The 24765-nt window shown below is 34.3% G+C and overlaps 1 protein-coding gene and 1 pseudogene across 7 annotated transcripts; both read left to right on the top strand.

The window, feature by feature from the left end:
* The first annotated feature begins 11702 nt into the window (after positions 1-11702).
* On the top strand, positions 11703-16778 carry LOC147550002 (auxin transporter-like protein 2). 3 transcript variants are annotated; one of them, XM_086668858.1, is made up of 9 exons: positions 11703-12485; positions 12724-12936; positions 13026-13211; positions 13310-13422; positions 13551-13734; positions 14373-14470; positions 14972-15179; positions 15270-15527; positions 16144-16778. In XM_086668858.1, the coding sequence occupies exons 2-9, from the start codon at positions 12760-12762 to the stop codon at positions 16369-16371; spliced, it is 1452 nt and encodes a 483-aa protein (XP_086524984.1). In that variant the 5' UTR covers positions 11703-12485; positions 12724-12759; the 3' UTR covers positions 16372-16778. The 3 variants fall into 3 exon arrangements, with proteins under 3 accessions (XP_086524984.1, XP_086524985.1, XP_086524986.1); XM_086668859.1 differs by having other exon boundaries at positions 12049-12541; XM_086668860.1 differs by lacking the exon at positions 11703-12485 and adding an exon at positions 12488-12564 and having other exon boundaries at positions 12618-12936.
* Positions 16779-18608: 1830 nt separating this feature from the next.
* Positions 18609-23750, top strand: LOC147550001 (tubulin-folding cofactor C pseudogene; annotated as a pseudogene). Of its 4 annotated transcripts, none has more exons than XR_015237522.1 (3): positions 18609-19206; positions 19297-20524; positions 21961-23750. The product of XR_015237522.1 is annotated as a tubulin-folding cofactor C pseudogene, transcript variant X1 (transcript). The 4 variants fall into 4 exon arrangements; XR_015237523.1 differs by having other exon boundaries at positions 19013-19206; positions 19297-19381; positions 22408-23750; XR_015237525.1 differs by having other exon boundaries at positions 19099-19222; positions 19297-19381; positions 22408-23750.
* The last annotated feature ends 1015 nt before the right edge of the window (positions 23751-24765 follow it).

The raw sequence follows: 24765 nt of genomic DNA, 5'->3' as shown, positions 1-24765 counted from the left end.
CATAAAGAAGTGAAACAAGGTGATGAATTATCCATTTCTTTCAACGTGAAAATTCAGGCTGAAAGCCACCTGAAACCGACGAGACGTCTGGATTTGGTCCAAAATCCGGCGTGACTGTTGGATTCCGCCTAAACCATCAAGAGAGAGATAAGGGTCGAAATCTGGCCGTTCACTCTGATTCTGGCGTGGAGCATCCAGACACTATTCTTCTTGTTTTTCTTCATTTTATCCTTGTTCCTGCTAGGACAATAGTAAGTAGGTTCTTTTGGACAGAAGACCTACTAGGAATCTAGCTCAAATCAATGGTCTCCTAAAGTATTGGAGAACATAGAAGCTGGCATTTGTAGTGCTTGTCTACATTAAAATATTAGGGCTGATGTGTTGTCTGCATGAACTCCTGAGCTTTTCCTAGGGGGTCTCTGATAGCCTTTCTTTTAACACATGGACTAGTAAAAATGGAAAAATAAGCAAGTGGCTACTAACAATCTCATGTTCCTCCTTTGTTTTGAAGGGACCTGTGTTAGATGACAGCACTTCTTCCTCAAATAGTGGAGGTAACATGTTTGAACTGAGTGTAAACCTTTGGGATAAGTTGTTATGACAAAAACATAGATAACAAAAAAAAACATTAATATTATTCACACAGAACACTAGAGATTGTTTGGTTGTAAAACTTATTTTACGGTAAATAATGTCGCTATTATATTTATTATTGTATATGTAATTTGCTAAAACACTAGCGTTTCGTCCCCCACAAAACCGAAAAAACAAGATACCCTTTTACAAACATAACAATCGACAAAACAAGATACCCTTTACAAGCATAACATGAACAAGATTGGACCAAACTTTCGCCTGGGGGATCCCTTAGATATCGACCTATTTTCAAGGTACTTTTAACACAAGTGTCTTGGTTGTACAATTGTATGACACTCCAAATACCCGTAAAATAAATCGGCGTTGTTGTGGATATGGAATGATCAACTATGAATATGGCTTCATATTCGTATATCTATTTCATGTTTACCTAGTAGTTGTAGTGGAGAATATAAAGGTGACAGATACTTTAGCCTAATAGAGACTTAGAGATATTAAAGTGTTGTTTTACTTTCCACCTTGTAGAGATATGGAGCATTTCTCTCTCTCTCTCTCTCTCTCTCTCTCTCTCTCTCTCTAAAGAAGAGTGTAGCAAGTTTTTGACTTTCAAAGAGAACTCATGAATGCTTGCACTCTTGAGAGAAAGTTAAGCATACCACAGTTTATTGAGAGGCAAAATGGGGTTGAAAATGACAACATTATTCAAAAGCCATAGTCATAATTTCAATAATAAACATGCTAGAACATATCAAAATTGAACATATTGAAAGGGTGAGACTGAGAATATCATCATAATATTTGCCATTAAGGTTTGAAAATCATGGATATCTCCACTGGTTGTGACATCAGTGGACAAAAATTCCCATTAAATTCCCTTCAAGCAGACAAGGAAGAGTGAGTGTCAGATTCGGAATCTATTGCAGCAAAGAATGAAGGGAGTGGAGATAATGGGGTTGGGCTCAGGTGATGAAGACTGTTCAATACTTTTAGGGCTATTTGGGTGTATTATTGTTTGTGGAATTTTTATTGACCAATTTTGAGTAGAATTTGAATTGCCACCACTTTTGTTTGTCGATTTAATTTTATCCACAAATTTCTATTTTCAGGTGTTAGGCCGAAAATCCTTCTTTTTTTTGTTAAAGTGCCGAAAATCCTTCTTAGGCCCAGAAATGCGCATAAGATCTTCTCTCAACAAAATTAGACGAAAAAGTCCACAGACTGGACATGACATTTTGGCCTATCCCCCTTGTCTACGTGAAACACGAGAAAAATGTCGTACTAAAAAATGACGTATTATAAACAAATATGTGAGTCGTATGACAATTCATAATGTGTTATGAAAATATGAGATTTCTATAGAGAAAGAAAATCCCCCCAAAAAGAATATGATCGTTTCAATCAGATATGAAACAAATATTTGGGTCGTATGACAGTTCATAATAAATGTACAAATAAATACTTCAAATGGAAAACGTTATTGATTTTGATACATGTAACAATTGTTATTTTAGACAGAAAAACTTGTTATCATGAAGATATGTTTGATTTATTTCTCGATTAGATCTATCTTTTGTGGTAAATTACATTGATGATGAATAAATGATAAGATCTTACTTTTGCTAGGCTCTATACATTTACTCTAATTATCATAAATCTCCACAAATTTTTTGACTCTATACATTTTTTTAAGAACCGATTAAACAACCATTAGGTAGTCCCAAATGCGATATCACTTGTCTTGAAATCGGAGTTGGAATGCAGTCGGAAGTTTAAAAGCCTACATTTTCCAATTTTAACTCAATTGTTAGCTAAATTGGCTTTGGTCACCCAACAGACGAATTGATTTTTTTTTGTTGCAAAATAGACGAATTGATTAAATGCGAGAGACCACTCTTTATTTGATTAAAAAAGTCAGAAAGTTATTACTTTCATGACATGATATAGATTAAATTACATTACCTACTACAAGCAAGACGCACCAATCCTTAAAAGCCAAAAAGAGAGCTTGAAGACTATCCTAAGGATGCCTAGAAATTGTTCAAAAAAAAAAAAAAGGATGCTTACAAATTCTATCCCTATTTTTGTTTTATTAGTTATCTTATAAATACCATTAGATAGGGTTAAGTGTGGGAATGATTTTTGCATATATAACCTTATAAAAACTATCTAGTAGTCAGTTGGAATTATCTTTATGTACATTTGATAAGTATGTGAAACAAAATTTAAGAATAAATGGGTTAAGAAAATAAAATTAGTGGTTGTATAGAGTATAAAATAAATATCTACACATAATTAGTGTGAATTGGAAAGAAGAAACTAATCATGGCTCAATCCAACTAATCACTTTTTGTATTTGGTTTAATCTTAAAAGCTAAAGAAAACATTATATATAATATATTGTGAGCACACCATTTGTATTAGCATCATCAATTCATCATCACATTTCCAAAGGTTGATTCCAACTCAAAAAAAAAAAAGAGTAGAAGAGGAAGTGTGGAGAGAGAGAGAGAGATGTGCATGGACAGCATGGTGTGTAACTCATGATGAAATTTGAAATTATAATAATGCAATGGACCATACCCATAATTTCTAATCTTAATACCTATTTAATTTTCATAATTAATTTGCATTTTTATTCAAATTTCTCATTTCAATCTAATGATGATTCATTATAAAAAAATTACTTTAATTAATAAATTAATTTAAGTTTACGCTCTGCTTAGCAACAATAGATGAACACCTACACCAACCCTTGGTCAATAACAAATCGTTTTATGTAATTCACTAATTATGAATGATCTTCAACTGACAAAAAAAACCTCATTTTTTGGCAAATTACTTTATTTCAAAAAATCATTACATTGCCACTAAATATGATGATATTCCTTATATAATTCTATTGGACTATTTGGTAAGGAAAAAAATATTAATATTTGATTCCTTTTGGTATTTTCAAAGGCAAAGCTTGCAATATATGGTAATCAATCAAATAGATCAAGGGGTATGATTAGTTTAACAGTACCACTAACAAAGATTAATTAACACTAAGTACATAACTTAAAACATTTGTTTTTCTTTATGTATTTATTCTTCCTCCTTTTCCTTTTGTAATTTTCTTCTAATCACTATGGTTTTGAAAAGAACAAATATAATATAACCTACTTAAACAGGTTTGAACCTTGTATTGACACATTAATGACTTGTCATAAGACCTCATTAATATTAAATTAACAATGTGTTTCTTTTTCTCAACATTACAAACATTTTTCCACCAATGTCAAAAGTTGAAGATACGATATTTTAGGGTAACATGAAATTTGGGTACGCTTTATTTTTTATATTAGAAAATTTGTGAGTGTATTGATCCAAATATTATCAGTTACTAGGGAACAGGGGCAATCTGAGCTTAAAGCAGCCAATGCGGTCGTTTAAAACTCTAACGTAACCAAAAGGTCTTATGATTTTGATTTTGTGCTTACATTATATAGAGCTTCCATTTTTAATTTCACTTGGATCCTAATAAATATTTGAATCCGTCTTGTCAATACTTTGCTATTAATGTCTTTTTGTAAGAAATGATGGATCAATTTTTTGATTTCAATCCCTATGTAAGATTTACTCGAGTTTGCAAACTATTTTACAAATTTTGCATATAATATTTTATGAATTTTCTCATATTTACACAAGGAGACGAATTTAACAATAATTAACATGTCTTTGAAAACTATGAGAAAATCATTCTTCAACCAAATTTCCGGTTGACCTAATAATAATGAAAGAAAAAGAAAAGAATGGAAGGTTAAAGACAATTAATTATCACTGAGGGAGTGATTTAGAACACACGCGGGGGGACATAGAAGCAAATTTGAAGAGTTCCGTATTTAGAAACAAAGATGATGTGTTTTCTTTGTGCCTACCCCTTTTTCAGCGTGCCCCTCCCCCGCCCCCCCTCCTCAATATCTCTACTTTCTCTCTAGATTATGTTTAATCTTATGATCACTTCCATGTCAATATGTCATATACCTCTTGCTCCTAAAACATATAACATTTAGACACAACTCACATGCCCTTGGATCTACAAACTCCAACCATCTCAATATTATCTCAATCCAACAAGTTTATTTAAATATTAGTTGGTTAAAGTACATATTGACATAAAAGGTTAAAAGTTCACTTAGAAATCACATAAAATTGATTTACAAGTTAATATTTAGTTTTCTATGTTTCTTATTTGACAATATATATATCTAGTTCTTCCGGTTTCTCTTAATCTTCATGGAATCACCTCGTTTACAAGTTGAGTGACTCTTAGATAACTTTTTTTTTGTCTTGACGACAGGTCTGGGTCGTCTGAAAAAGAGGCCGACATTGTTGTTCCCAAATTAAGTAATTCATCAACCTAAAAATTAATTTAAAATTTACAAAGGGGTAGAAGACAAGTAAAAAAACAACTAGTTAAATTAATAATTGAATCTTTCAACCAAAAAAAATTAATTATTGAATTACCTAATGATATTGATATTATAAGTACTTGTTTGACCGGCGACTGCGTTTGATTATTGTGGTTCTTGTCAATTGTTGAAACGTAATTTTTGTAACTCCTTAATTTGAGTGTTATTACCGGAAACAAATAAGCTTAGAGGAGGAGTTTGCTTTAATCTAACTTCAATTAGAGATGATGATGAGTATTTTTGGGAATTCAAACCATATCCTTCGGGAGTTAAAAACTAAATCCGAACAAATGTGATTTTTTTAAGAGAGTCCTCAAGTCCGTCTAGTCCGAAACGAATTTCGGACTTGGGCAGGTTTGTGACATAGAATTTTGCATATATCCTTGGTTTTGCTATAAACCTAATTGTGTCTGATCTGATTCTCACTCCTTCGCTCTATCTGAGACTAACTAACGTATATTTAGAAGTCAAATATTTCTATTTATTTGTGTTACTTATAAGTGATGATCAATCATCATAGTGGCTTGTCGAAAGACTTTGACACAAATAGTCAAGCGCTACTGAATGATTCGTAATCTAAGCAAACAATGGTGAATGTTATTCGCATTAAAAACTCTAATCAATAGTAAGTATATCTTGTCCATACAAGGAAATGCTATGGATACAAAAATAGGGGTTCACAAATATTTCCAAAGATATATAAGTAGTGAAATAATATTCACATTGAAAACTTTGTTCTCTAAAGAAGAATCCGAATCCAGACAATGTGTTGGTTTCAACTTTCAAATCCAACTCCTTCTTCAAATAATGTAGTAGTACCACGTGAAGGTATCAATGGAAGATCCTATCATTTAATGCCGGTTTATAACACCTTTAGGTATTTGTGGGTCAATCTAACTCAATTCTCATCTACCTTCGACCCATTGCAGAATAGAGAGATGGGTGTTTTTAGGCCGACCCTTTGGCACATCCACCATAATATCCCGGGGCATCCAAGGTTTTTGGTTAGGCCGTCCCCGATAGCATTTGCCAGCGACTCTTGCTGACGTGAAAAAATAGCGAGAGTGGTGGTGTAGTGGAGGCATCTGAGTTGTTAGCACTCAATTTTGGATACTGTAGAAACTATTGAGATTCCCCAAAGCCATACCGCTACGGTATTCTTTAGGGGGGGAGTTAGTCCTCAAAGAGAAGAGAAAAAATTACTTGGGGCACTTCAAAATGTGTTGAATAATCTAAGGGAAATTAGTGAATAATCCCATATGGGCCACATAAATACAATACTAACCCAAAAAAATTAGAAAAGGCATTTCCCGTCCTAACATAATAATTGGGGACATACTAGACTTGACATCACATTGGATTTCACCAACTCCCCCATTGGATTCTTAGAAGAAAAATGAAGATCAACTCAATAATTGTATTAGTATTAAATTAGCAATCTAAAAATATAAAGAATCATTGCCACACAATATATAAGTGGGTTTTGGGGAGTGAAGTTTCTTCTATATGTTGAGTGTATGATACTTATATTTACTTCACATGTATTAATTTTTGGCCGAGAGAAAAATAAGTTGTCCTGCGTAAATAATTACACATTCTTATCTAGTGACAGTCTAAACCTGTATACTTTGTAAATAATAATTAAATAATATTTTTTAGTTTAATTTTAAAAAATGTAACGGTAAACCCATCAACTTTGTTAGAAGATGCTTTTAGAGTGGATGCGTTCAATGTAGAAAAAAAGGTTTGAATTGATGTTAAGTAAGATGCTTTGGTTTGATGTTTGGCTCTTATCATATCAAGATTATATCATAATTTTTATTTATTAGATGAAGGAGGAGAGAATTTATTCTACAATTTACATGTGGTTTTAATGGTGGATGTCAAAATCCGGCCATTTCAATCATTAACTTTTCCACTCAACTAAAGTTGGATAAACATAGTTTAAAAAGTGAGAACAAAGCAAGAATTAGATTAATATTGAGGATGAGTCCCTTTGCTTTTCTTGGTCGAATGAAACTATTGCTTAATATACAAAGAAAAGTACCATACATATATTGTGAATAACAATACCAATATTTAGAAAGTAAAAGAAAAAGTAATTAGCAATCTAAAAACATAATAACCTAAAAATAGATAATCACCATTTATTAAATAAGAAAAATTATCCTATTCATGTACAAAAAGAGATGTTTGGCAGTCTCAAGTCTGAACCCATCATCTTTTATTATACGTATTTATAACTATTTTAAAAACAAATATTATGTACTACCAATATGCATACCAAATATTTCAAGTATTGTGTCTTTGTCTCAAAATCACTGTACTATAGGTCTAGTGGTTTCACAGAAGAGGTAAACAATAATTAAACTTGAAACTATGTCGATAGAATCTTTAAATGCTTAGATTTTTTGTAGACTATATCTAATCTGTAGAAATGATTTGACAGGGAATAGTCGTAAAGCAATTAAGTGAATGACATTTGATAGTTATCTATTGAAACCGAGCACATTCGATAAATAATTAGGACATAGGTGTAGAAAAAATATATTTCCTAAACTAAAAGAAACGAAAAAAAGAAAATGACTTTAAAATTGGGAGACAAATGGAAGTGATATATAAGAAGTGCGTCTTTAGGGATAAAAAATGTGTGGAACAAGTGGGTAGTGACCCGCATCGACCCGGCAACTCCCGTTTTAATGGGAAAATATGTGGGTTATGGACCAACCAAAGTGAAGAGTTTTCGCATTATAATTCAGGCAGAGTCTTAATCCAACTTGGTGTGTTGGTCCACTCCAAGTCATGAACCCACTTACCAGAACCTGATTCTTTCTTGTTCCTTCCATTCTATCCCCACATCATCACATGAAGTCAGCACTTGTCATATTCTAGGGTTCCGTTAAAACCCTACCCGCGTCTGACCCGGGTCAACATGAACCAAACTTTAGGCCTGTAAACGGTAGCTTATCGGATCGGATATAGGCATATCCGTATCCGAAAAGCTATCCGAATCCGATAATTATCCGACGTATATTAGAAATCAATATCCGATAATATTAACGAATATCGAATAATATTCGATATCCGAAATTTTAACAAAATTTCCAATTTTTTTCTTTAAATTTTTAACCATTAGATCTAAATAATAAATCTCAACCATATATTTTATATATTATTATGAATAAATTTAATTTTTTATTAATTTTTTATATTTCTTATCAGATACAGATATTTATCGGATCGAATATGAGTGTATCCGCATTCGATATCCGATAAGGAATATCCGAATCCGAAATTTCGAATATTTTTTTAAATTCGAATACGGACGCGGATCGGATGTCGAATATTCGGATATCCATTGACAGACTTACCAAACTTCCTAGTTCCTACTAAGCTAGGTCTAGTTAGGAACTGTCAGCGGTGATGCTGTGCCGGCACATCTCCCGGTTGAAACCCGACCGGTTGATGTGTCGGGCATAGATCTAGAGATAATTTTTTTTAACTCTCTATCTCTAAATCTATGCCCGACACATCAGCCGGTCGGGATTTAACCGGGAGATGTGCAGGCATATTGTCATTTTCCTATTTGCGAAGTGTTACGTGCACGAAAAAAATTCGACTTATATTGTCACTTCATAACGCAGCATTACTGAAAGAAAAGGGAATATAAGCTTAACTAAGATTTAGGCCTTTCTTTTACTTGATTGAGTCCGTATGTGACGAAACATCAAACCCAACTTTTTGTACACTTAGCATTTCTTCTATTATTTTTTACACCCACTTTGGTTATACCGATATCATTTCCATCACTTGTTAGTTAGTTGCCCCACGGCGTTAAACACGTAATTTGTAGACTTCATATACATGTAAGAATTTAGGATTAAGATGTTCCAAATTTGGTTACGTAACAAGATAGGAGTATTAGTTAATCATAAAAAATATAGGTTGACTTTATTTGACATCTCAAATCTCTTCTTATTTCAAATTTTACATGTGAACCTAAAAATTAGATATCGACATTAATACTGAATCCGTCCATCATTTTATGTATTGACTTTACCGTTTTGTACGAAAAAAGTCAAAAAAATTGTCTTTTGAATGACAGTTTCTAGATTATAATCCCCTTAACATTTAATTTATCTTTTCACTATCTCTAGAGATTTTGAGTGAGAAAAAAAAGGTACTAAATAGAGTTGGAAGATGCTATTTAGCTTGAGCAGTGCCGGATCAGTAGCATTCTTGTAATGTTTCAAGAATTTTTTTTATCTAATAAGGGGAGTAAGAAGATATGCAAATCTAAAATGGGCAGGTTTTTGCTTTGTGATCCACCTCTGCCATTAGATTCTATTTACTTTAGATAAAAAAGAAGGTTGACTTTGGTTAAAATGTCAAGAATCATATATATTCACACCAAAAGAATCTCTAAGTGTGAAGACCAATTATATATTAAAATAAAATAATTTTAGTCCAAGACAATGGTTGTGATTGTTTTGCTTTTTCTTATTTATTTTTAGAATTTTTGGGTATATTTTTGTTAGAGATGGTCATTTTTTTAATTTTGGATAATGATTTTATATTTTTGGAACTTAATTTACATTTGATTTGAATTGAATAAAAAGAATGCGAGTTAGTAATTTAGTTCAGTCAGAAAACTCGAAAAAAATCATTTTGAAAGCAGACTCAATCAAATTTAGATATAAAGTAGGAGTTGAATAATTATAATTCACTATAAACCATCACGGTGCATTGGTAAATTTGCGAAAATTTACAGTATTTCGTCAGTGTGTCAGTATTTTGGTCTGAAAAAAAAATCAGTTTTAGACCTTCGACTAATTATGATTTTGTTTCCACGATAATTTTACCTATAAAGTTTGACTAATCGCCTATTGCTAGGATTAACTGTCCATTTCGTAACAGGACTTTTATAATATTTAGTAATACACAATTAATATATCAAAAATTATATTCATCCCTCCATTTTGGTCCCTCCCCCATCCCTCCGTTGTTGTGGCGACATACCATTGGAGTATAATTTCTCACCATTCTCTCTCCAATTGCTCCACACTCAAATGATATGTCGTCACATCAACAGATGGCTAGGGGAGGGACCAAAATAGAGGGATGAATATAATTTCTCTTAACATATAATTGATAAAGGACTTATGTTTTCTTTATATCCCTTAATATTGGTTAATTGTGTAGATTTTGTGCAATTTACTAGGTTGCACCTTTAGGTTCTACCATACATCCCCTGAGCTAATGTGTGATTATATTATGTTGAGACTCATTTGTTTCGGATATTCATATCAAAATAAGTAAATAAATAACATGTGTTGTTTAAAAAAAAGAACTTATTTTGTACATCCACATTTAGGGGTTAGACCAGACACCATAGACCCACATTTATGGGTTAACTATAGTTGTTAGCCGCACTTACAAACAAAATAGCATATGAAAACTTATCTTTCTTTGAAAGCACTTGTCCATAGACAATCATTATTTGACTACAAAATTGTTGTTTGTGGAGGACTTCCTTCTTTCTCTCATTCTTTTCTATCTGAACAACTAAATTTTGAAACAACTAAATTTTGATAGGAACTGTGAGCTTAACTTTGTAATACGTAATGTATTTAAAATTTGATGAGAATAGTGTTCTAGTAGGCAGGCTATAAGAGAAGGTAGAATGAGGGATGTGCGATGCTTATGTAAGGAATCCAAACTTTTTGACTCATAACTATAGAGTATTAGTGTCATAAATTTTAGTGTTATTTGTCCAAATTGGCATTTTTTTCATTTTATTAATATAATAAAATGAAAAATTTTCATTATATTATATTATATTTGTCCAACTTTTGGACTCTAAACACCCGTTCGCCGGAGTGTTTAGAAAGAGAGAGAGAGAGGAGAGAAATTTTTTTGTTTGTTTGTTTAAAGGTCGTCGGCTAGAAAATTTTCCGACCGGTGACCTCTTCGGAGAAGAGAGAGGTGAGATGGAGAGAGAGAGAGGTGAGGTGGAGAGATGTTTTTTTTTAATTTTGAAAATATGTTTAGTGGAAGGGTAGTTGTGACATTTACTTACAAAAAGAGAATCACATTTGAATTTATGAAAAATAGGAAGCCAATAAGAAAGCTGATCACAAAGTATGGGGCCAAAAAGGAAATAACTCTTTCTTTTTTTATGTATGCTCCAATATGTTCCTAGTCTCTAACCATCCTACTCGTTAAAATATACAAGGTTATACGTACTGATAGTAAACTATACAATATGCTCAACCGAACATATTAGTGGTAAAAGAATTTTTTTATAACATGTGTATGACATATTGATTCACAAGTCATTTCCATAGTCGAACTCCTTTACTGTTTGTAGCGATCCTAACTTCCTCCAATTTATAATAAAAAGAAAAGAATTATGTCTTATCATGCCAAATAATTCATGATAGGAAACTTGATTGAAAGGGCCGATGAGAATTAGTGTGACAACAACAGATTTAGTAATAGAAAATATACCGTGGTATTGATCAAATCTCAAAGATTATCAATTTTGATAGACAAAGAATTGAGAATATGTGGACTTATATACACATCAAATATATCAAGGGAAGAATATGTAATACACTCTCGTATTTATTCTTAATTGGTAAGGTTACCACTGTGATAGTTATTTCCGAAAATTGAGATTATAAAACTGTCTGTATCTACTGTCTACCATATAACCATTATTTTTATTTATAAATAAAAAAGAAGCAAGAGATATAAAGTGATACTGGATAGAAAGAGAGAGAGAGAGAGAGTAAAGACAGCTTTAGCAGTAAGAAAAGTAGTGTAAAAGAAAGGAGACAGATAGAGAAAGAGGAAGTTTATTATAGTAATGCGTACTATTCACTGAAAACTGTTTTTTTTTATTTTATTCCTTAATTTTTGGTTTCTTTTAGCCGTTTGGAAGAGGTAAGAGTGGATTTTTAGGCCTATAAAAGCTTCTCTCTGTTTCTTTCTTCTTGTTTTTTATCACTACTACTACCCTTTCTTTCCTCTAATCCCAACCCATTTCTTTCTCACAAATCAAATCACTACAAGAAATAAGAATCATCCCTTCTTCTTTTCTGTTCTTCTCTGCAAAAGAAGTGGAATTTATTAACTTATTACACTAGAATAAACTAGCTAGGGTGGCTTTCTCTCTCTCTCTCTCTCTCTACTTTCTCTCTCTAGTTTGTTTGTGTTCACTGCACTGCCGTTTTTGCAGAAACAACAACAGAAAGGGGACACATTGAGTGTGAGTTATAGTCTCTCGGCTTAGGATATTTTCTAGTGAGAGAGAATCAAAACCGGGATTTGCAATTATCATCAACATTAAAAGCTCTCCTCCATTGCCGCCTACCCAAGCTTTAATTCTTCTCTCTCTCTCTCTCTCTCTCTTGACGGTTTTCCTGAAAATAGGTACACACATTCATTTTCATTTGAAACGGATCTCTTACTCTGTTTTTTTACCACTGGTTTGTACCCAAACACAAAATCAGTTTCATTCTCTCTCTCTACTTTCTTGTTTTGCTTTTGTTCTCTTATGATCAGAACAACAAAAGTGATTTTTTTGTTAGATCTAATTGTTTTTTATTTCCTTTCAGATTCTGATTTTGCTAAAACAATTTTGGGTCTAACTCAGTTTCCTCTGTTTCAGATCTAAACAAAATTTAATCTTAAAAAAAAGAAGAAGATGTCATCTCAGAAGCAAGCTGAAGAAGCTATAGTTCCAACAAGTTATAATGATACTGAAAATGATGTTCATGGAGAAGATAAATCATCAAAAGATCAATCTAGTTTCAGTGTTAAGAGTTTTCTCTGGCATGGTGGTTCTGTTTATGATGCTTGGTTTAGTTGTGCTTCAAATCAAGTAATTACCCATAAAAACTCATACAAAATTAACCCCAAAACCAAGAAAAATATCAGATTTTTTTAATCAATTTTCCGCCATTTTTACAGGTTGCCCAAGTTCTGTTAACTCTTCCATATTCATTTTCTCAGTTGGGTATGCTATCAGGAATTGTACTTCAAATATTTTATGGATTAGTTGGTAGTTGGACTGCTTATCTTATCAGTGTTCTATACGTTGAGTATAGAAGCAGAAAAGAAAAGGAAAATGTTAACTTCAAAAATCATGTTATTCAGGTTAGTACTACTACTACCCTCAAAACAAACTCATCTTTTAGAGAGAGATGGAGAGAAACAAAACCCTAATTCTTGATTTTGTTTTTGCAATTTTATAGTGGTTTGAAGTGTTGGATGGATTACTTGGTCCTTACTGGAAAGCAATTGGACTTGGTTTTAACTGTACTTTTCTTCTCTTTGGTTCTGTTATACAACTCATAGCTTGTGCAAGGTAATAAAGTTCAATCAAACTTTAGATTAGAAAACAAAATCAAAGTATGGGTTTTTGTTTTAGGGTTGATTTGAATCTTGGGTTTGAATTGAAATTGATGGAATTTTTGTTTTTGTGTTAAATTACAGTAATATATATTACATAAATGATCATTTGGACAAGAGGACATGGACATATATATTTGGAGCTTGTTGTGCCACCACTGTGTTTGTTCCTTCATTTCACAACTATAGACTTTGGTCATTCTTAGGGCTTGGAATGACTACCTATACTGCTTGGTATATGGCCATTGCTGCTCTTGTTCATGGCCAGGTAAATCTCTCACTCTTTTTATGCGAAATGATAGACTTTGTACTTAAATAAAAATTAGTATATATCGTGAGTGAAAAAATTCATCAAGAGAGACTGTTAATTTCGTCTAAGGCTGGAGTAGACACTTGTTGCCTTGTCTCACATCACTCTTGGTTCGTTTAGAGGAATCTAATCTTTTTACCCACATTTGACGTGGGTGAACGAAACTCAGAAATTTAGTTTCCTTCTTTTGTTGTTATAGTTTTAAGTCTAATGAAAGATGTCTCGAAAATGATAAAGTTTGAAAAGACCCTAAATATCAATATAACCTCAAAACTTCATTTTTAATAGGTATCATATGGTTAGGGTTCTTCGTATACGTTTGCATATAGAACAATTTATATATATATATATATATATATATATAATATGCGAATCCATATAATTTTAATATATTTGTGTACTTTCACAGGGGGGCCAGGTTTAAATCTACAAATTGAATAACAAAATAATAGTGTCGTGGTCGTCTAACTCAAAATCATTAACAATTCACAGAGAGGGCCTAAACATTGTATTTTTAGTTACTATATCACTTTTCTTCTACGGGAGTATTCTCTCACAGTTTAAAAATTAATAAAAAATATTTGAATTGGGCACAGGTGGAAGGCGTAACTCATTCGGCTCCCTCAAAGCTAGTTCTCTATTTCACTGGAGCTACTAATATCCTCTATACTTTCGGTGGCCACGCCGTTACTGTGTAACTCTCTCTCTCTCTCTCTCTCTCTCTTTCACTTCTCAATATTACTATATATATATGTGAAAATGTCAAATGCCCTTTCTTTTAAAATGGAAAATTCTATTTTCTTGTTTTTATTACTCTGTTTTTAAGTGACTGTGGATTCACAATAGTAGACCAACTGATCTTAGGGTTGTTCTTGCTTTTCTAATTGAAAATGTCTCCCCAATTATTAGTTCTACTTAATCATGACTTTTATTCTTTGTTAGGCAGTTAGACGAATTAGTTTATGATGTGGGGAGGATTAGTAAACTATCTAACAATTTAATGTGGTTTCAAGACAACAAATCCCATATTTTGATGCATATTTCATTGCCCTTATTTCTATGTGGTTAACCATTGTTATCCCCTAATTATTTATAATTAAGAGTTCTTGAATTGGAATTTCAAATAATGTGAATTTGCTTTTCATTTAGATGAGAAGTTCTGATGTTTGGTTAGTTTTTTTTTTTGTGTATACAGAGAAATCATGCACGCTATGTGGAAACCACAAAAGTTCAAATACATATATCTACTAGCAACACTATACGTCTTTACATTAACATTACCGTCATCTGCCGCCGTCTACTGGGCTTTTGGTGATCAACTCCTTAACCACTCCAACGCTTTCTCTCTCCTCCCCAAAAACGGTTGGCGTGACGCTGCTGTTATCTTAATGCTTATCCACCAGGTCCGTGTAAATCGACCATACTACCTTTTTTTTATATTGTTTTAATTTACATAATCTAATAGAGATGTAGATTTTTTTTTTATGTTGCAGTTTATCACATTTGGGTTTGCTTGCACCCCATTGTATTTTGTATGGGAGAAGGTGATTGGGGTGCATGATACAAAGAGTATATGTCTAAGAGCAATTACGAGGCTGCCCGTAGTAATTCCAATTTGGTTTTTAGCCATAATTTTCCCCTTCTTTGGACCTATTAATTCAGCTGTCGGAGCTTTATTGGTTAGTTTTACTGTTTATATCATTCCTGCCCTCGCTCATATGCTCACCTACCGTACGGCTTCTGCCCGTCAGGTAATTCTTACCCACCTCTCTTTCGCAGTGCCCCCCCTTTACTCTTTGAATGCTAATTGTCTTGTATTGATGACCCACTCGTCTAATGTGGGTCGACTAAACTGCTGTCATTGGCTCTAATCACGCGCGGAGCACATGATGAGAGAGACAGAGCCATTAATAAACAGTGTGAATGGTGTTGTGTCCCTTTGACCCTTTCCAATCACTCCCATTATATGTCCGTACTCATTTATTTCATGGGCCATATTTTGCATTCACAAATGCTTGAAATAAAAATCATATTCAATGTGATTTTCATTGTAATAGCATTTTTGTAAGTAGATTCTATTACGAGGATCCCTAAGAAAGGGGATCGAAAGTCACCCACCACTTGAGTTTAGGTTTACCGGAGAACTTTTACTGTCGTTCCTAGTCTTCAAGCATCATTTTGCGAACTATTCACACTCAATGAATTATGTCTACTTATTTTGTCGACTCCATTGAGTCTACTTAATTCTATTTTTCTGCAGTAATTTTTTTAGAACACATCCATCGTTGTTTATTACACGGAACCAAAGTGGACTTCACTCTTTTGTAGCATTTCTTGATAAAATTTGTTGTTGTTGTTGGATTGCAGAATGCAGCTGAGAAACCTCCGTTCTTCCTCCCAAGTTGGACAGCCATGTTTGTGATCAACACATTCATCGTCGTTTGGGTTTTGATAGTCGGGTTTGGGTTTGGTGGGTGGGCTAGTGTGACCAACTTTGTCAGACAAGTCGACACGTTTGGACTCTTTGCGAAGTGTTATCAATGTCCCAAGCCCGTCGCTCCAGTATTGGCTGCTCCACCACCAAAACATCACTAAACCACCTACTTGGATGTGGGTCAAATCACATCGAACCCCGGCCACAAAAGGAAAGAAGAAATGCCAAAATGCAACAAGGAATTCTCTCTATATTTTGTCTCTTTTGTATTATACGCATAATGTGTGCTGTTTTTTTTTTTTTTAATATTTCTCTAGTAGATCGGTGTGTTTTATTAGATTCCTTTTAAATCAAATCAAAAGGGAATCAAATCAATATAGTGTTTGTGTAGTTTATTTTGGGAGAAAAAAAGTGAAGTTTAGGTGTAGGAAATCTTGTTTCGAGTGGAGAGTGTGTTGAAATGTATTAGTCTGATTTTGGTATTTTTGTTTAAAAAAGACACATGATCACTATATCGGCATGGTATGAATATTATTACTACACAAATGTTAGGATACATCAAACAAAAGTGTTAAGATTCCGTTTTCTATACATCTTCCCGATCTTTTAGATTCGGTCTCAAGTTACATGTAACTTTTTTTTTTCCTAATTACTTAAAATAATTTAAAAAAAAAATTTGTTGCAAGAAAAATTTCATAGATTCTTAATCAAATAATGCAAATTAGCTCTACAATTTATGATTACTGACACAAAGATATGCCAATTTTATAATGACCAACTAACTCAACAAATAATTACAATTTATAATATTAAGTGAAAGTTAGAACGAAAAAAAAAATAGATTGATTGATTTATATACAATATGCATCTAAAAAAATGTCCCATTGGCTTAAGATTCTCACACAACTAGGGGAGTGATGTGTGGTGTCTTTCTCCACATGGGCATCACGTGCTTATACATTTACGTCTCGTGATACCATTCTCTCATTATCCAATCACATTCACATGGATCATCAAATTATGTAATGTTAATCATTCAAGTGCTTATTTAAGCATTTTAATTTAATCATCTAATACATCCAACTTGACCATCTCTTTTTTAGGGTTCTTCATGGAACCCAAAACTGGGTGTCTTTTAGTTGTATTTTGATGGTTTATTAGAGTTGACTAGTTGTATCTTGAACGAATCCAAATAGCAAAAAGAGAACCTTGATGAGTTGTAAAATTACTTGGATCAATGAATTATTTTTCTTTTGGATTATATTCTTCTTATGATTAGTTGAAAGATTAGTCAAATTGAGCATTGTAATTTAAGTTTAAGGCCTATTTCTTATTTAGCCCCCTTGTATATGACTTGTTTCCTACTTAACCCCCTAATTTATACAAAATACATAAATAGCCTCATTATTGGGTCTATCAAGTCGATTCTTCTTTTTTGGCGAGCGGTGTCTTCCTCTCGGTCAAAATCTCACTCGTATTTGTCATTGAAAACATTACTGAGATATCTCTCTCTGCTATTTCTCTTTATCTTCATAAAAATCAGATGATTTTGTTTTAATTTCGTGATTTATTTTAGATTTATGTAGAAGGAATCCCCCTTTTCTCTTTAGAAGAGATCGACCCATCTCTATCCAGATCGATCTCTCCCTATTCAGATCTAATTGTTCAATTTCGAAAAACCCTATTCAACTTTAAGTACCATGTATTTGTTAGTTTTGTGTAGATTTAATGATATCATTTGATGTTTGAAGTTTGTAATTCAGAAGCACACACATTGTTCGTTAAATTCTCTAAACTGTGAGAATAGTCCCACATGGGAGAATGACTATCTAGCAACCGAGAATATAATGTCTAGGTCCTCTTCGCTCATTGCCAATTGGCTTTAAGTTGGATGACCACAGACTAAACATACACCAAACCTTGTATTTGTTTAAATAAATAAGAATGTAATGAATGTGATTTACGAAAGGGAAGTTTGAGAGGAGAATGAAAGGGAATTTGAGTCTTAAGCCAAAGGTGATTTAGAAGGATATTATGTCGACCTGTTTATCGCTTGTTGTTAATGTTACTTGTTTGTGCTTACAGTGTTGCTATGATATTCTAACGACGGCGAGGGATGAAAATTTACTTCTATTGTAGTATTAGAATTTTTGAAATATCTTGTTGTTTATGTTTAAGTCAGTATTTTGTTTAGTGTGGACTGGGGTTTTGGCATATTGTTGATAAACTGTAAAAGAAAAAGGATAATTGACAAATAACTTCTAGAAATTTTAGAATAATAGTGTTTCCTAGAAAGATTTTCTAAATGCAGAAGATCAACTGAATTGGAGATCGATCGTTGCCGACATGTTTCTAATTCAGAATTAAGATTTAGTTTGAAATCTGATCTTGACAAAGTGTCGATTTCAATTTCAAATCTGAGAAACTTGTCACTGAAAATTCCTACTTCTTGGCACCTTATGAAGTACGCTCATCTCTCAAAACTATAGCTGATATGAAAGAAACCTTTGAAAGTGTCAATAATGAGTTATTGCCGAAAAAGAAATTTTCGTTTAAGAATAAGCCTGCCAAGAAAGATCCAACTACTGTGGTTAAAGAAGTTGAAGCTCACGATTCAAATGTAGTACCAGCTAAAAAATGTAGTTTCCAACTCCGGGATTCTCCTGGTTTTTGAAATAAGGAAGGGATTCTTTTAGTCAAGCATTTTAGTTGATCAAAAGAGGGAGATTTCATTCTTTCTGATCTAATTTCATGCGAGATTCGGCTAACACTTTAAATTAGAAGTGTCCCCACTCCCACAACATAGAAAGGGTGCCTTGATCAGAAAGGAGGGGCGTTTATAACACATATGGGTAACCTTGTCGTTCCTCAAAAATCAAAATCGGATTATCAAAAGAACGAACAGAAATCCCCTATTGTTCCTCTTCCTCATCGTTCTATACTTTTGATTGTGTTCATGTCGTTCGAACTGCACTAGGGTTTCTCTCTCTCGCCAGGTACTCTCTCTCCTTCGTCTTTCTATAGTTTTGATAATTGAACTAGGGTAGCAACAGACTCTAATCGAATTTGCTTTTCACAAATCCCAGATCAGAAATCCCAAATCGAACTAGGGTTCCTTCCACAAATCTAAACTAACGACTACAGCAGGGAGTCTCTCTCTCTCGTCTCCAGGTACTCTCTTATCTCTCATTATTTACCTAATCTTTGCGCGAAATCCAACTAGGGTTTCTAACAGCAGAAAAAAAACCTCCATTATTTACCTCCATTGTGCCAACTTCTTCAAAAAATTGCATAATCTTACTATGGGTTGATGAAGATAGTTTAGGGACAAACACCAAGTTAACTTTGTTATCAAATGATCTCTTTTGTTATGAAATATAGTTGGGAATTGTCACTGAAGGTTACCACCATTAAGGAAGCAACACAAACTTCTCATTAGTTGATGTGTTGAAATAAGGGAATTTAAGGGGGGAAACGGTAAAAAAAAAAGGCTACATTTTGGATTGATCATGTCCCTTGATTTTGAAAACATTTTGGATTGGTCATGTCCCTTGATTTTGAAAACATGGTGGCTGGTGTAATCTGTAAATGAATTAGTAAAACATGGTGTAATATGTAAATGGGCAATAAAGTAATATTGAAAAGTTTAATGTTAAATCTAACAGAAGGTGGTGGAAAATGTAATTATTAAAAAATGGTGGGGGTTTTATGTAAAGACGTTTTTAAAAGGTGGGGATTTCAGTAATTCTAGGGTTGTGTTTTTGTTTCTAAATGTCAACATATTTTAAGGGGTATGACTTTGTGTCTCAAACCCTTGATCTATAGGCTGGAAACCATCTTGGTAACCACTCCAACCAAAATTGTTGACGAACAAAGCATTGTTGTTTATTAGTCAGAAGTGGTGGTGGTGAAGATGAAGATGATGGATATACAACAAACATTTTAAACTTTTGATCTTAAATGGAATACTTTGAACGGCTTAGATTTGTAATGAACCTATCAACTTTCATGTGGAAACAACTTTCTCGGAGAGTTGCAGTAAAAATGTTGATAACCAACCCCTAAATGAAAACAGAACATATTAAGCTAAGTGAAGGAACGACGTGTAGCAATAGTATTCTAACGAGCGCGAGGGATGAAAATTTACATTTGTTATAGTATTAGAATTTTTGAAATATCTTGTTGTTGATAAGTGTAAAGGATATATTGTAATTGAAAAATGACTTTTAGTAATTTTGAGTAGTGGTCAAATAGGCCAAGGGATTTTGGATGAGAGAATTAGGAATCTAATGATTCTTATTGGTTACAAAAAGGGTTAATTCCGTTTTGGCCCCCGATTTGTGACCAACTGGCCGTTTTGGCCCCTATAAGTGTCCGGCAGTTCGTTTTAGCCCCAAGGGCTAAATTTTTGACGAAATTATCCTCGGGGGCCAAAACAGAATTATTTGTGAAAAAGGTTAAAAACAAAAAAAAACCACATCACACCTTTCTTTATCATCCACCTCATCTTATCACTCCTCCACCACACCACCTCCTCTCCACCTCACCCTTCTTCTCCGGCGGAGTGTTGCCGGCCGGAATAAAAAATTCCGGCCGGCCACTTTATTAAAAAAAAAAAAAAAAATCTCTCTCTTCTTCTTCCTTTCTCTCTCTTCTTCCTCCTTTCTCTCTCTCTCTTCTTCCTCCTTTCTCTCTCTCCTCTTCTCTCTCCCTCCTCTCTTTATATCTCCCAATTTCCGGCGAAGGTTTGGGCTAAATTTTTGACGAAATTATCCTCGGGGGCCAAAACAGAATTATTTGTGAAAAAGGTTAAAAACAAAAAAAAACCACATCACACCTTTCTTTATCATCCACCTCATCTTATCACTCCTCCACCACACCACCTCCTCTCCACCTCACCCTTCTTCTCCGGCGGAGTGTTGCCGGCCGGAATAAAAAATTCCGGCCGGCCACTTTATTAAAAAAAAAAAAAAAATCTCTCTCTTCTTCTTCCTTTCTCTCTCTTCTTCCTCCTTTCTCTCTCTCTCTTCTTCCTCCTTTCTCTCTCTCCTCTTCTCTCTCCCTCCTCTCTTTATATCTCCCAATTTCCGGCGAAGGTAAACCTTCGCCGGAAATTTCTGGATCTGGGGTTTCAAACCCCAGATCCAGATCTCTTCGTCTGGAATCTCCCAGACGAAGAGGAGTCTCTTCGTCTGGGAAATCCAGACGAAGAAAAGGTTCTCTTCGTCTGGGATTTCCCAGACGAAGGGGATCTGGATCTGGGGAAATCCCAGATCCAGAATTTTCCGGCGAAGGATTACCTTCGCCGGAATAGAGAGAGATAAAGAGAGGAGAGAGAGAAAGGAGGAAGAAGAGAGAGAAAGGAGGAAGAAGAGAGAGAAAGGAGGAAGAAGAGAGAGAAAGGAGGAAGAAGAGAGAAAGGAAGAAGAAGAGAGAATTTTTTTTTTTTTTTTTTTAAAAAGTGGCCGGCCGGAATTTTTTATTCCGGCCGGCAACATCCTGCCGGAGAAGAAGGGTGAGGTGGAGAGGAGGTGGTGTGGTGGAGGAGAGATTAGATGAGGTGGACAAAACAAAAATAAAAAATAAAAATTACAGAAATGCCACCGGGGTAGAATTGGGAGGTTGGATAAAATTTGGGGCCAAATAGGAAATTTTTGGGGCCAAAACGAACTGCCGGACACTTATGGGGGCTAAAACGGCCAGTTGGTCACAAATCGGGGGCCAAAACGGAATTAACCCTTACAAAAAAGACCAAGGAAGATCTATAGATTCATGACTCCAAATGATACTTCATTCAAACACACGGTTATATTATCTAGTCCCCTTCTTTTTTGCTTTTCTGATTGAATTTCATATGGGCATTGTCTTATTTACATGGACAATGAGAAGAATTAACATATAGTAATGATTTCAGTCATAGGTTATAGGTATTTTTTGGAAACTTTAGGTCATAGCTATTTTATTCACTGAATTGCATTTCTGGAAGAACCTGCGGGTCTCCCGTAGAGGTGGCAATGAACTAACAAACATTGCGGCAAACCGATAATCAACGCAACAAAGTTTGACGGAGATGTCTCTCTTCGTCTTTCCGTCGTCTCTCCCTCTCTTTGATGTTCTAGAGTTTCTTACCTTTTTTTATCTGTGATGAAATTTACGTGTATGAAATGTATTGAGGGTTCTACTTTATGTTTTAACAGATAAACCATGGAAGAAGATTATTCGAACACTAAAGAAATATCGAGCAAGGCCCTAGATCTGGTTGCTCAGAAGAAGCATGCCGCAATGCTCGAACGTCTTTCAGATCTCCATCAATCTCGTGTTCAACAAGCTATCTCACGCAAGTCTGACTCGAATGTTTCTCCATCATTTGAGTCCACACAGTCTTTCCTAGATAGATTCTCTGAATGCAGAAGATCAATTGAATTGGAGCTCGATCGTTGCCGACATGTTTCTAATTCAGAATCAAGATCTAGTTTGAAATCTGATCTTGACAAAGTGTCGATTTCCATTTCAGATCTTGAGAAACTTGTCGCTGAAAATTCCTACTTCTTGCCACCTTATGAAGTACGCTCATCTCTTAAAACTATAGCTGATCTGAAAGAAACCTTTGAAAGTGTCAATAATGAGTTATTGCCGAAAAATAAATTTTCATTTAAGAATAAGCCTGCCAAGAAAGATCCAACTACTGTGGTTAAAGAAGCTGAAGCTCACGATTCAAATGTAGTACCAGCTGAAAAATGTAGTTTCCAACTGCGGGATTCTCCTGGTTTTCGAAACAAGGAAGGGGTTGTTTTAGTCAAGCATTTTAGTTCATCAAAAGAGGGAGATTTCACTCTTTCTGATCTCAGTTCATGCGAGATTCGGCTAACGGGTAAACTTAGAGCTCTTTTCATCCATAGACTACGAAACTGTCAAATTTATGCAGGACCTGTCCTAGGTTCGATACTTATTGAAGAAGTTGAGGATTGTCTGTTTATGATGGCTTCTCATCAGATAAGAATTCATCACGCTAAGAAAACGGATTTCTATCTTCGGGTTCGAAGTAGGCCAATAATTGAAGATTGTAATAATGTAAGATTTGCTCCATATCTTTTGTGTTATGAAGGAATTGAGGAAGAACTTAAAGATTGCAGTCTGGATGAAGAGAATGGAAATTGGGCAAATGTCGATGATTTTCGATGGTTACGAGCTGTGCAGTCTCCTAATTGGTGTGTTTTACCGGAGGAAGAACATGTTAGTCCCGTAAAAATTTCAAAGCTTGACATCCCAAGTTAAGATTTGTTATGATGATTGTGTGTTAGTCTTTCTGATTATGTAGCGAGTTGCAGAAGTGGATTCATGAAACTAATAGAGCTAAAAATCGAGTAATGATCCTATCCATTTCGATTGTAGAACATTAGTTTGATGGGTGATGAGATCTAGACTTTTTTCAATTGAAGTATGATCCAATTTTCATGATATTTGTATGTGAGTGAGCTCTCTCTTTTGTTTCTATTTATGTAATTCAGATATTAAATGCCGTTTTAAATCCTTAAGTTCAGTGATGTTGTACTCCATATACCATCAGTCATCAATTGTTGATGCAGGCCTGATACGATACTAGGTTTGTGGGTCTCCGACCAAAACAAATTGGCAATGAAAGTGATCCGTGATAACACGTGTCGGGTAGGTCTTGCGCTCCCCTTTTAAGTCATTTCTTTGATCCATGAAGGACTATTCTACTCAGATTCACGATCCAATAAACAACTGCTACAAATCACACAACCTGGTTTTCGCCACCCGGTAATCATTATAAGATCAATGTAGATGGTTTCACCATAGGGACCGAGGGGCGAGTGCTGTGGTAGTAGGAGATTGGAGAGGTGTAATCTTGGGTGGGTGTTCTAACCGGATCAATGGTATCTCAACTAGAACCAAGTATTATTGAAGGGGATGGGAAAATCAAAAGTGATGCAATTACTAGATTGGTGGAGGAAATCCCATTGGAACGGCGATCTAATTTTCCCGCAATAACAAGTTTCTCAACCCTATTTTCCCGCCTATGAAACGGACCCTAAAATTTTACTTTTTTTGTTGTTGAAAGATAGCTTATATTACTAAAAAGTAAGAGTGCGATTACGATACGTATTAGAAATGAGTTTCGGAATGTATTTCTTGACTCTATTGCCTTGAGTTTCCCTCGCCCTTTTGACTAGCTTATCAGTAGGGATGTTGTGATTTCTGGCGATGTAAGAGAACTGAATATTGTTGAACTTTGGAATGAGAGTTTTTAACTTGTTGAATGTGAGCAACAAAATGCCAATGTATTATTTTCGTAGAATTGTGGAGATCCTGTATTAAATTTTGGTTTTCGCTTTCAATAATGATGTGTTTCTAGTTATGAGTAATCGTCCACCGGATGCTGGATAAAATGGCTATGGCCTCACTTTCCCCACTCGAATGAACTCTGAAGAGTTTCTACTTTTGCTTCAATGTATTTTCTCCTTTTATACTTACCTCATTTTTTTTGCAAAACACCCAAATTGTGTTGGTTTACTGGGATTCAACACTTTGGG

This window comes from Eschscholzia californica, unplaced genomic scaffold, assembly GCF_041429995.1.
Source record: "Eschscholzia californica isolate CP2 unplaced genomic scaffold, dmEscCali1.0.p SCAF_3, whole genome shotgun sequence".
In the NCBI taxonomy this organism is placed as follows: domain Eukaryota; kingdom Viridiplantae; phylum Streptophyta; class Magnoliopsida; order Ranunculales; family Papaveraceae; genus Eschscholzia; species Eschscholzia californica.
Note: the sequence above shows the minus strand (reverse complement) of the source record. Positions and strands in the feature narration are given on the sequence as shown.

Bases quoted from the DNA above. Each gene is read 5' to 3' on its own strand.
- LOC147550002 (XM_086668858.1), top strand. From the start codon at position 12,760: ATGTCATCTCAGAAGCAAGCTGAAGAAGCTATAGTTCCAACAAGTTAT. The intron at 13,735-14,372 runs GTAAATCTCTCA...AATTGGGCACAG, and splicing joins CTGCTCTTGTTCATGGCCAG to GTGGAAGGCGTAACTCATTC. The intron at 15,180-15,269 runs GTCCGTGTAAAT...TTTATGTTGCAG, and splicing joins TCTTAATGCTTATCCACCAG to TTTATCACATTTGGGTTTGC.